A 13,399-nucleotide genomic window follows, 5' to 3' on the forward strand; every position below is an offset into this window, starting at 1 on the left:
TATATATATATATATATATAATGATTGATTCTTAAATCATCTCTAGATTGTTTCGCGTCGCGTCGCGTTGTGTCTGAAATATACTCGGATGACATCAAAGTTAAAATCAATTTGTCAATCTCTCTTTATCGGATCGCTACCGGTACCGTCCGTAAAATCGAGGTCAAATTCCTGGCAATACTCCATATTCTTTGACCGTTTACAAATCCGAGCATCTCGTGGCGGTTCGCCAAGTCATCGCAATTTGGTTGTGACGCGTGTGTGACACACATTACGTATATTAGGTTTTTTTTTTTACAACTGTTAACTCACCGATATAAAGAGGGGCTGTGTCGTAAGCGTTACAGGGGCCCGCGTGCCGCGTTTCGAGAACGAAGCCGGTAACGCAGGCGTCCTTGATGATGTGACACCAGCTGGGATAGGTGATGTTGTTGGTCGCGCACAACATGGTCGTCGATGGATCTCGATCCCGATCCCTGTCACGGTGCGCCCGATTTCGCACGCGCTCCCGCTTCCGGGGGCAACGATAGGTGCAGGTCACGCAACGCGGTCGTCCAGATTTCATTTCGGACAAACAAGTTTGGCCTTCTCGACAGCGTATCTTAGTACAGTCTGCGCTCTCTGTGAAAATCGTACAACGAAAATAGACATTTTAAAATCATTAATGAATATGTATTTATAATATCTCTAAAATTGTTAAAATATGGATGTTTTATAACTATTATTATAATTTATTTCAATGCAAGAGACATACTTGCATTGCAACTAATCATGCGGTGAACGATCGCTAAATCTCTGTTTACTTCCGCTCAAATCTTAAATTGATTATATCATCATGTATATTTTTTGTTTGTTAAAATGAAGCAATATTATTTGAAATCGATTATCCTTTGCGATGTATTTTCGTCCTCGTTTATACAATGTCAGCATTCTTTTGATCGCAACGCGGTGTTAACTTGTGTAATGATGTTTCTATCGGGAGACTATTAAGTGTTTCACAATTGAGTAACACGATCCTTATTGTTAGACATAATGCTTAAACATCGTATAGAATTCTGTGCGGTGTCTTTCCCGCTTGATTACGATGTAAGCTAGGAGAGAGGAAGGTGAGGTAGCGTATCGCGATTCTAACAATAAGCTGTGAGATGTTATTTGATAGCATAGCCGATTTATAATTACGAGAGCTTCAAGAGATAACAAAATCGTAAAGGCATGATATATTGCGATATTAATGCAATTATAATTTAAATACGCGATAATATAGTCGAGAAGTTTAATCGAAAATAAAAAAAGTTACAAAGTTCCATTAATAACAAGGATTTAATTAATTACAACGAGCATCGCGAATGATTTAAATCGATATTTTATAATTATATTAATGAACTTGGAAAAATTGACATTGCTTCTATTTTACTATCAGTCGTAAAGTTTGAATAAGAGGAGGAAAGCAACGGTTACGCAATGCTGTATACACGAAAGGGTCATTGGTCATTCAACCTTACATGGCATTGACATAACGTCGTCAACACTTATTGAAGCACGACAATTTAAATGATCCGTCATTAGGTTACGCATCATGCGCGCTATACGAAGCAGTAATGTTACATTGGAAATCGCGCGACCCCATCTTTTTCCCTCCTTATTAATTATATTGAATTAAAAAAACAACATATATATATATTAAATGAACATATACACGGAGCGAAGGGCAGTTCAGATGATAGCTTCGTTTTATCTATTCGCTGTAACATTACATTCAACCGTCGTGTTCTCAAAGACGTATAATGAAGTCATAAACTGTCGATTGTAACGTTATCGCGATTTATGAAACAAACATACAACATTTCTCTCTGCAATTCTCTATAACCGCGCCGGTAGCGTTGACAGTTATATATCCTATACGTCTTGCATAGGATCTTCGCAAAAATACACGAACGACACGAAGCTACGGTATAACGGCAGTATCTCTCTCACGAACGATATTTACCCTTCCCGATAAAAATGTTGTCCTTCTATGCCATTATCCACTTCCGTCTTCGCCGGCCAGGCATAATTTGCCATGCGACAACCGGATAATTCTCATCGCGCCGCATCATCCGTAGTCAACGCGTAAAAAACGCGCGCGAGCGCGCGCGCGCCTGTCAAGTATTGACGGATGAGAAACGGTGTCAATATATGTGCGAGCCATTGGCGAGGTGAAAAAAATAAGCAAATTACTTAACGCCTTTGGTGGCGAGGATAAACGGTCGCGCATCGAGCAGAGAGATCTTAGAGAGAAGGAGAAAGAGTATAAGATATTCCGGACTGGCCGGTCGCGGGACGAGAAGGAAGAGAAGGTGGCGAGAGAAGACGATGAGAGGACGAGACGAGAAAAGCTCATATACGTTCCATGCACATACTGCCGGTGTGCATATTTACAGACGCGTGCACTTTCGCGCCTCGCGATCCTCGAATCGGAGAAAGACGATTATTTGCATCGCGACACCTCGTCGCTAAACCGGCTGGTTTATTTACTTATTTACCTCTCCGTCGCGCTGTGTGTGCCGTACTCCTCCATCGATGTGTCTTTAGCTTTCCTCTTCTTCTACTCTTTTTTTTTTTTTCTTTCTTTCTTCCTTTCTTTCTTTCTTATTCGCGCGAGAACGTTTTCGCACGGGCGTTAAGAAAAACTGTCAATAATAGGGAGAGTTTAAATCTCAAGTGCAGTAGAGATCGAGACTACGATATAGATGGCGACAAAATATAGCAGTAAAAAAAAAAAAAAAAAAATGTAATAGTTCTTTTTCACTGAAATTCACAATCATATTTAACGAGCATTTATAACGAGTACTTGGAAAAGAAGTGTGCGTAAGAAACCTAATGATTATCGCGAGGACAGGTATCGCGTTCTCTTCGTCCTCGTCAAGACAGGACGTGTAATACGGAAGAGAATAATTACGAGTAAATTTTCGTCCGATTGATATGATTAACGATATTTACCGAGTTGTTTAACGACCGTATGACTAGCGCGCAAGAAGCGACAGTTGTATCATTAACTCGGGGAGCAAGAAGTTGGAAGTTATAAATGGACAATGCATCAAACAGTAATTTTTTTTTTTTTTTACATCTTAGGCATTGTAGTGATATCGACATAATGTATACCATTCTTTATATATATATTTTTTTAAATCTTTATATTGTTGTGCTATCGACATAATTCTCTATACCATGTTCATTCTTTATATATATATATATAGTCACAAGGAATGGTAAGGGATGAGCTCTCTGGTAAGGGATCCTCTCTGGTGGGGTGCCGTCTAGCACCGCGACGAGGAGGCTCTCGTTCGCGGCGAGGAGGTATTCAACTGGAGGCATGCGGCGGTAAATGTCGATGTCGAGACGCGCGGACGTTGATATGGTTGCGAGGAGAACGGGAGAGAGGGGAAGAAAACGGTGGAGCAAGCGATGTCGGTGCATTGGCCGATGAGAAGAATAAGAAAGAGAAAGAGAGAGAGAGAGAGAGAGAGAGGAGGAGAAGGAAAGAGATGAAGAGACGGTAGGATCTTGCGCCAGAGTCTAATAAAAAAAAGGACGAGCTTGGCACTGTGTATGTGTGTGTGGCCAGACGCCGTGGCCACGCCAGGCTGCGCCTGTTCCACAGTGCATGGTGTTACTGAATACTGTTACCGGGGTCCGGACCCGTGTGGAGGGCTGCTGCCAGAGTTCCTTGTGTATGCGGGCTCTTGTACAAACCCTTGCCTCGTCCCGATCCGCCCTATCCCTTTCTCTCTCTTTCTCTTTTGATATTTTTCCGTCTCGCTTTCTCCTTTTCCTCCTCGTTCATCTCTCTTTCTGCTTCTTCTTCTTCTTCTTCTTCTTCTTCTCCCTCTTCTCTTCTCTTCGATTCGCATTTGCCCCCCTCCCGCTTCTTGTCTTCGTTTCTTCTCCGTCGTTAGAGCAGCGTATGCATGCGATTCCCTTCTGGTTCCTCGGTCGTCGACGTTCTCCTTTTCCCTCTCTTTCTCTCATTCTCGGGCACCAGAAAGACGATACATACGTAGGCATACTTCATGTAGTCGTGCCGCAAGACCTTCTCATGTAAGGTGCTCAACCTTGTTTGCATCCAACCGACTCCCCTTCACCCCGTTCTCAAACCGATAAACGCGGCTGACCTCGGCGACCTTAGCGTCGTGCGACCCACCTGTTCTCTCGAAGTGAGGTGGAGGTGAAGGCGAAGAGAAGGAAGGAGAGAGAGAGACGGGAGATAGCCGGGCGATTTTGCCGCGAGGAATTTTCAAACGAGGCGTTCAATCGCGTTTGTATAATATATTCCCGTTATAGACCCGTCTCTGATTTCGTCGGCGCTGAATCGCGGAAGTGATCGCGCGAGAAATCGATAGTGAAACGAAGAATAAGAGTACTTGAAAAATAAATTTTTGAAAAAATCGTTTATAGTATCCTCCAACTATATTTTTACGATATGTTGTGAATGACATTTTGACACAAAATTCCATTCGCATATTATCGATATATATCCGCGCGCGCGCCTTCAATTATTTAATAAATTATCGATCGCAAGTAATGTTGCCATTGATTGCAATATATTGTACAGAATATTTCCATGCATATTATAAAGTAATATGATGTTTCGAATCAAATTTCACGACGCAAAGCATTGACAGGATTAGACGCCTTGAATGTAATAATACAAGCTCAAAGATGATCGTCGACTAATGATGATTGTCGATAACTCGTCTTATGCTACTTCATGATGATTTTACAAAGATTACCGTACGAATGAAAGAAACATAGAGAATTATTTGCGCGCGTTGAAAGTGGCTTGTCAAGTGTTCATGGCGATATTCTCGACCAGGCGGCCAAGAAAAATTAAAACGTTGCAACTATTGACATTTTGATAATGAAAAAAAAAAAAAGAACTGTCAGATCTCTTCTCTTAATTTTCTCTTAATTTCTCATTTCGCGTGACGTATATATTTTCCGAGTGTTTTTTTCTTTTTCTTCGTATAATGCAGAATAGCGTTTTACGTAGCACCGTGCGTGCTTTATTTAGCACTTTTTCTTCATTACCGCCAAATCTCCGCCTTTCGCGGCTTTAGTATCAAACCGGTCCGGTCTCATGGTCGTATTCCACACCGCGATAGTGATCAAATCGATTGAACTTTCGTCCTCTGATGGGAATGCTGATCGATGCACGCCGAAATTCTTTTAGCTGAGAGTTATTTTTAGTTCAATCGGGGACAAGGAATGGAGGATGGGGAGGGGGGGGCAAGGATCGTAAGTGTCGTAAAGGACCGCGTTCCAACATGCACGGATTGCGTGGGCGCGCTACGTTACATGCGTCGAGTGCGTGTGTGCAAAGTGCGCGTGAATGCGTGCGTGCGTGCGTGCGTGCATACGGTGAATGACCGGAGGGCAAGGACGCTACAAGGACACATCCTTACATATGTATGCACGTCTGCGAGCGCATCAACGCGAGCGCTGGTTACATCTGCGGCTGTGTATGGTGATACTTTTTTTTTTTTTTTTTTTTTAAATACCGAAACATTCCTTGACCTATATCGTTTATTTCGTTCTTCGGCCGTAATGCAAATTCAAAAGTCGAAAGCAAGAAACGGCCAATGAAATATATACAGAAGGAAATGTCGACGCGCGTCAAATGCTTCATTTTTATATAATGAGACGAAATGAAAATGTTTCTGATACCAGTGCCTTTTTCGCGGAATACATCCGGGAAATCCAAGTCGATCCCGGCAATCGTGGTCGCGGATCATCATCTTGTACGATCTCATCGTCGCGCTCTCCCGACAACATTCGCGCGAGCCTGGTCCAAGTGCAACCACCTCGCGAAATACGTATGGTTGCATTGCTTAAAATAACCCGCACGTATACGCGCGAAACTTGCCCACCTACCTATCCGAAAGTACGGCTGGTCTCTGGCTGCGTCGAGCGGACAGGTTAAGAGCTGCCTCCTGCAGCTTCGCCATTTAAATACAATGACGACGATCCCCAAAGCGTAATGCGCCCACGCCCTGCACGAGCTGTATACGACGGCGACTTACGCGTCATTGACATTCCACGCCACAATCAAAATGTACACGACCGAGAGACGCGTACATGTTACATATATATCACGAAGATTATCGATAAAATTAGATTTGACTTTTTTGTTTTTAATTGTCGATCGAATCGCTCAATAGACAATATGATTTTTGTCTTGATATAAAGGATCCAGGCATCTTGTGTTGTCAGAAATTTATAGTTAGCCGTTAAAAAAAATGATCTCCTTCATAATATTTTTTTTTATTTCTTATACGCTTTTTTCTTTATGAGTTTGCGCCAAGACGATTGATTTTATAGAAAAAATTGATATTTTTTTTCAAGTGCGTTAACTAAAAGAGAGAGAGAGAGAGGGGGGGGGGGGGAGGGAGAAAAAACAGATTATTATATAATTCTTGTTATTTGGGGGGAAGAGAGAAAAAGCTGTCCGAAATAATCAGGATGCCAGGTGGTTGCGAGGATCGCGTGATACTCCACGAAGGATCCCCGATGGGTTCTTGGAAAAAAATCTGTCAATCTGACTGGTAATCGGCGATCGTGTCGTGTTCGAAGTTGAGGGTTTATGGCAGCTTCTCGAGAGGAATGGACAGAAAACGATGCTCCTCTTTGTCTCTCGCTCCATCTTTTTATCTTCTTCCCTTTTTTTTATAATTTTTTGTTCTCTTTCGCGGCCCAGCAGATCGCGTCTCGGTCGATGAACTTCCTGGAACGATCTTGCGATTGCCTTCTGATGTTTTTTACTTTTACGCCTCTTCCTTTTCTCTTCTCCTTGCAATATAAGACACTCGTGAGAAGCACGAAGACAAAAGTCATACCTCGTAGTTATCCGTTTCTTACAGCAATTATGGATTTTGCGGAATAGCGCTAGCTTAAGAATAGTCTTCTTAGAGTCACGAGAGTTCAGATGCAAGTTAAAAACGCGACAAAAAATATACGATTCATAAATTGACAGTAGTCAACGGAGAAACGTAATTAAAAAAATGAGTACTGCGATAAAAATCAATTTAAGATAAATGTGATATTTTAAAACTCTAATTTGATAGCGCGCGATACAGTATTAAAAATCATAAAATATTTAGATGAAAAATTTTAAGTGGAATAAGTTACTCCACATTAATCATCATTAAATTATTCTCATATACTGTAATCTTTTATGTAACACGGAGACAGAAAGAAAAATGCAGTGTGACTGTGAAAAATAGCAACATTAGATTTCACGTTGCAGAGGATATCTATACGTGTATCGGATTTTATCCAATTTGTATAAAGAGACTTTCTTTTCGAGATTCTTGGGATTGCCATTATTTTTAGTACCTTTCCATTCTGTTATCCGTTCACGTCTGTTTACGCTCGCCTTTGGCGAGCCACAGACACCGTATTCTTTTCTTCTTCACGCATCTTGTCGACGCGTCTCTTTCTTTTTGCGAGAAAATCTTAGACTCATGAATTCCATCTTCTATTTTCTTTCTGCGGAAGGGTTAAAATGAAGGATTTAATGGCTAAAGTGAAATAACGGGTGGTAAACGGGAGTAAACGAGTAGAGTGATAAATGGAAAGAGAAAGAAAGAAAGAGAGTAAGAAAGAAAGAGGAAGCGAAAAAAGATGAACTCTATTGTGTGTATGTATGTTGTATCAGGCAGATTGAAAATCGTGAATTTTATTATTCCCATGGACTTCCCGTTTAAGGACACAATGTGTGTCTTGGCTATTTTATGGTACCTGTCGAGAGGTTTCGGGATCGTGCAAGACAGACAACAATAAGGCCCATTCTGATGCAAAACAGCGGCCGGTTGACTGCTCGCCAATGAGACTAACTTTTCTTCTTCTCGTTTTTTTTTTTTTTTTTTTTTTTTTATTATTTACCATTGTTTTTATTTACTCGAATCTACTTTCCACGATTTTATATGCTCGCATTTATACGATATCTTGTTTGTCAAATTATATATACGCAATTAACAATTTTCTCTTCTTTTTCTCTTTTTATATTTACGAATAGTAACAATTTCGCAAGTTACTTAAATACTTATCCCTCTCAATTTAATGTAGATTATAAATCTCGAAGCAGAGCTTTGTTTGCTGTATATTTGACAGTTTTTTTTTTTTTTTTTTTTTTTTTCGAAACGATTCAAAGCAAATATTAATTAAAACGCTTTTGTAAAAAGCTTTCGGTGAAGATAAAAAGATGAACAAAGAAAAAAGAAAGGAAGAAAAACTCACGTTTGCAATGGCCTTTATATGCGACGGGAATGGCGCGACCTGCGCGGCAGGCGGCGAGTCGCAGGTGGCAGGCACTCTTGTAGGTGTTTCCGTCGGCCCCGCAGACGGGGCGCGCGCCGGCGACCTGGTGCGGGGGCGCCTGGGGGCACCTGCGGGCGCACCTCACACAGTGAGGGCTCAGGTTCTGGTCCAGCAGACAGCTCCGACCTTGGCCGCACCGGACCCGTGCGCACGAACCTGCTCGACACTTTACACGTTATTACGCACAGTCGTAAACCGCCCCCGTGACAGACGCTTTCTTTAATTTTTATTTATTTTATTTATTTTTTTATTCGACAGTTTGATTTGTGCGATTCCGAATGTATTCTTGCTCGTTTAGATATGTAGCTCGAGCGTCTCTAAAGTAATCGCGAGATCTCATGTGATGGAGAGAGAGAAAGAGAGAGAAAAATAGAGAGAAAGAAGGAAAAGCATTAGATTTAAAATACTACAATTTGTGCTGCGTTAATATTATTACGCGTTGGCTATCTACAGTTTTAAACTACGTTGGCATAAATTTAATCGATACATTAAAAATGTACGATTAGAACAGCGGAAAATATATTAAATTTATAAATGTAAGAGCAACTTGAGACGTAATAAAATAAAAGAAAAATTTGCATAGATATAATATCTTTAATGAAATACATCTAATATGTTACAGAGCAACTCGATTTCAGTATCGACCGCAGAATCGCGACTCGGTATCGTGGGAAGTAAAACGCGTTTCGTTACGGTTCATTAAACATTTCGATATGTTACAAGATGAAAATATTTTTCCCGCACGCGCAGTCTCATTAAACCGCGTTACGAGAGGATCGATTACCGAAACAATTACCATACCGACGAATGATTGTATTGGGAGACCAATCCCACAGCCGGATGTTTCTTTCAAATCGTTCTGTTGCGTTCTTTATCCGATCATTAGCGTGCCAGTTAGCATAATCGCGACAGTCCTTCAAATAAACGGTTTACGAGAAACGTCAACGTAACAGAGGGCATTCGATAGTTTTATCAGAGATTAGAGCAAAAAAGAGAAAGGGAGGGAGGAGGGAGAGAGATAGAGAGAAAGGGAGAGACGATCAACTTATTCATACATACTCACTTTGGCAGTGGCCGTTGTAGGCAACCGCGAGTTCGTGGCTGCCCTTCTTGCAAGCTCGCTTTTTGAGTCTGCAGAGGCTCTTATAACTCTTGCCGTCCGTCCCGCAGACCGGTCCACCGCCTCGCGGTGCCTTGCACTCTGGACTGCACACGCACCTCGGCCTTCCTCTACGCACCACGCACTTCTTTCCCTCTTCGCACCTCACTTCCGCGCAACTCTCTGCCAAATAGAAGCAGTTTGTGCGAATTTATATAAGATAATAAACGCGATCAAAGTTCTTTATTCTCTTCGATCGTATTCCTCTCGATTGATTATTAAAGATTCAGATACGCGAAATATGAGCGTGAATCAGAAAAGATAAAGAGCCAATGCTATATTATTTCAATTTTTATGCTACACATCCTATTGCTACTAACAGAGTTATATGTGTAAAAACGAAAAATATTTTTTTCCTTCCTCTTAATAAATAATACTGTCATACACATGGAGATAACACGTTTAGATAAAATGAATGTGTGAAAATGCGAAACAAATTTTAATAATCGATTATCGAATAGCGAGTATTATGATTGTTACCTCGACAAGGACGACACTGTACACCTCCACCAAGAACCCTCCAGAAAAAGAGACTTCCGCTATCCAGATCCTCCTCAGAGTATGCAGTCGCTGCTGCTGCGTTAGACGCGCAACAGTCTTCTCTCGTGACGCCTTGCGATAAAAGTTCCTTGCAGCGGCCGTTACTGATAGACGACCAGCATATACCACCTAATACAAATAAAACCAAACAAAATATATATATGAAATTTATTGTTAGATCGATGCTATTTTGATATTTAAAAGAGACCAAAAGCGAAAAACATTATTATATATAATAGTTACATACATAATAGTTATTCTCTCTCTTTCTTCTCTTATTTCGTTAATAATTTATTTAATTTACTAAAAAAGGCATAACAACTTGGAATACTCAAGACTGAGACAAATTGGTCTTTCTTTCTTAGTTTTCAGTTATCGTGACACATCTGGTTAACCGAGACGCGCGTCGCATGCGTGTGGATATGTCTTGAAATGAGCGTGCAAGATTGTCGATGTAGTTGTATCTCTCTAGTGCCAGCTAGCCACGTTAATGGGGTACGGCAAAAAGGAACGCCTTGTAGGGCTCTCTAATTAAAGTTGCGTATAAAAAAGCAAACATCGGACACGTGATTAGCGCTACGAAAAAGTGGAACAAGGCCTTCTGCTATGTGAAATCGCTACATATACGGTGGAAAATAGATATGCCTTGTACGAGACGCGTTGTTTTTCCCGTGAAAAAAAATATGTGGCTTTCACACTTGTAACGCATGTGTATTATTAGTAATTATGAAAGTAGTAGTAATTAAACCTCTCTTTTCATTGCGATGTATATATATATTTGATTGAGCGCATACACGAACAAAACAAATTGTAAAGATTTGACAAAACGCGACGAATAATTCATTACTTTCATCAGAGAGATGATATTTTCATGTATCTTTGCACTTGATTCAGAGGTATTTACTAAATAAATTAAGCATTTTTCATTCGTAATCATTTTTCGCGAACTTAGTCCGCGAAAGTACTTTACGATGTATGATTAGCACACATAAACCTTGTATAATCGCGGATTACAGGCCTGGAGAATAAACGACACTGTTTACTAAATTCTTCGGCATTAGCATTAGACAGAAATTCTTCGAAGACTAGCTCATAGTTACATCTCGCATGTAACAGAGTCGATGACGCATTCGATGATTATCTCTTTGCGCTGCATAGTAAATCTCTTTTTTGTTACAGAACACTAATGCGTGTGAGATAAGAACGTAATATATTATCACGGAAGAAAAATATACTTGATCGTCCATATTCGTTATGCGCATCGCGATAATATGTTTTTTTGCGATAATATAATATGTTGCATTCATTAAAATAGCTATCTCTGTCTTTTAATATCGATATATCTTATATTTATATAATAGAAACTTGCTTTTTGCTTGTTTTTTTTTTTTTAACCTTGTCAGATCTGATCATTTTTCCCGCGAAATTATTCTAAAGAAACGCGAGAGAACTCGTGTAAAAAAAATTTGACATATAATTAATTTATGTTACAAAAATTTAATATCCGAGAAATCTTTATTTCTCTCAATATTTGCGCGTAATAAGCTATGTGTCCCGTAAAATATATGTGGAAAAGAGAGAGAATAATTCCAAGTTTTACATGAAAGAGATCTAGAGAATCGACTTTGATTAGTAGTGAAGGTCAAACCGTACATTTGTCTCATGCGCAATATTCTCGGTAAAGATTCGTACGCGAGCGGATATAGAGTTCGCGAAAAGGAGATTGTTAACGAAAATAGGAATCACCGAGCGCGTAACTTAAGCGCAGGAAAGTTGGCTCACAAATTTATTCACGATTCGGAACGGTCGGACTGACAAACGATTCATCCTCGCGATATTAATAGCCATATTCGCTTTTCACGATAAATGATCGCGCCGCGTTTGTGTTTACGTTCTAGTTCTCGGGAAAGCCAAGTTTAGGTGAATCGCGTCAGCTATAACGTCTTGTAACGAGGATGCGGCAATAGAGAGCAACATCGGTGTGTACGACGTTCGCCAAATCGCCAAAATAGCCGCGAAATTCTTCCGACGTTCTTCTTTCGCTATCCCGTTACGAACGGGAACAAAAATAGTTTCGCTATCGGTTGATACAGCAGCTCGTGTTTGGTGAGAATGAAGCTATTCAGAAGCTTCGAGTATGAGAAACTCATCGGTATTTCGTATAATATAAAGGCACGATATGCTTCCCCCTTTATCAATCATTATAAATATTATACATGTATATAAAAATAAAGTGCAATAAATTGTTACAGTAATTGCATCCGCGAGATCAGGTACAATTCACAGTGTATCATCCATGATTAAAAGCGCGTTAATCTGTGAGAATGAAGCTATTCAGAAGTTTCAAGTACGAGAAATTCATTGGTATTTTGTATAATATAAAGGCACGAATTCCCCCTTTATCAATCATTATAAATATTATAAAAATAAAATGCAATAAATTATTACAATAATTGCATCCGCGAGTGTATTATGCGCGATTAAAAAAAGCGCGTTAATCTATTAGATTCGTAAAGCTGAGCATCCCGTAATAACGCATAGCCAGACTTGGTTCATTTCCATGCTCGCGCTACCGAACTGGTCAAACGTGAATTACGCATGATGATTCACACGCGTGATCACGACGTGTTTAAAGTTTAACAGTTAGTTTGTTGCGTAAGGTCAACGTAACGCGTTCGGGTTCACCATCCGTACAGTTACTATGTACTCTTGCTAAGTATTTTCTCGAGCAATATTTTTTTTCTTTATATTAATTGGCCATTTCTCCCCCCCCCCTCCCTCTCGTCTCTCTCTCTCTCTCTCTCTCTCTCTCTCTCTGTTAATAGAATATTTATTGATAAAATTGAAGATTATCCTTTTTAGCATTTTTCTATTTACTTAGATTGCATACATAGTATAATCATGTGTTTTGTAAATATTCTCGCGTTTTATACGCCGCGCGAAAATGTCTCTTTCGCGGGCTGTTCCCTCCCGGCCCGCTGTTCTGGAAATCCATCGATCCGGAATCGCTCTACTCGCCGCCTCGCAATTATTAATCCGACGAAGCGTGTCACGCGGCGCGCCGTCGCTCGGAGGAGACGGCGGAACTACACCACCTTGTTACGGAGCGAAAAGGAAAGTCTGGCACAAACTCGAAGCATTAATTCCCAGTCTCGGCGCGGTAAGGCGAGGCGTGGCGAGACGAGGTGAGGCGAGACGAGGCGAGAGCGAGACGAGATGAGGCGCGGCATGAGAAAGGGAGGAGAGGAGAGAGAGAGAGAGAGAGAGAGAAGAGATGAGAGGAAGGAAGGAAGAAGAGAGGAGAGGAGAGAACAGTATACAGAAGAGTGGAAAGGAGAGGAGAGG

At 40.7% G+C, this 13,399-nt stretch overlaps 2 protein-coding genes across 3 annotated transcripts in view; one reads left to right on the plus strand and one right to left on the minus strand.

Moving 5' to 3' along the window:
- Positions 1-13,399, minus strand: part of LOC115244184 — a 30,825-nt gene that overhangs the window by 11,603 nt on the left and 5,823 nt on the right. The window contains 4 exon segments of the mRNA XM_029821634.1: positions 313-621; positions 8,275-8,511; positions 9,419-9,637; positions 9,995-10,183. Coding sequence (XP_029677494.1) covers positions 313-621; positions 8,275-8,511; positions 9,419-9,637; positions 9,995-10,183 — 954 coding nt within the window.
- LOC115244177 (dnaJ homolog subfamily C member 13) overlaps positions 1-13,399 on the plus strand; it is a 73,526-nt gene that overhangs the window by 7,224 nt on the left and 52,903 nt on the right. The gene's annotated exons all lie outside the window — the stretch shown is intronic.

This window comes from Formica exsecta, unplaced genomic scaffold (genome assembly GCF_003651465.1).
Source record: "Formica exsecta isolate Colony F162 unplaced genomic scaffold, ASM365146v1 scaffold80, whole genome shotgun sequence".
NCBI classification, from domain to species: domain Eukaryota; kingdom Metazoa; phylum Arthropoda; class Insecta; order Hymenoptera; family Formicidae; genus Formica; species Formica exsecta.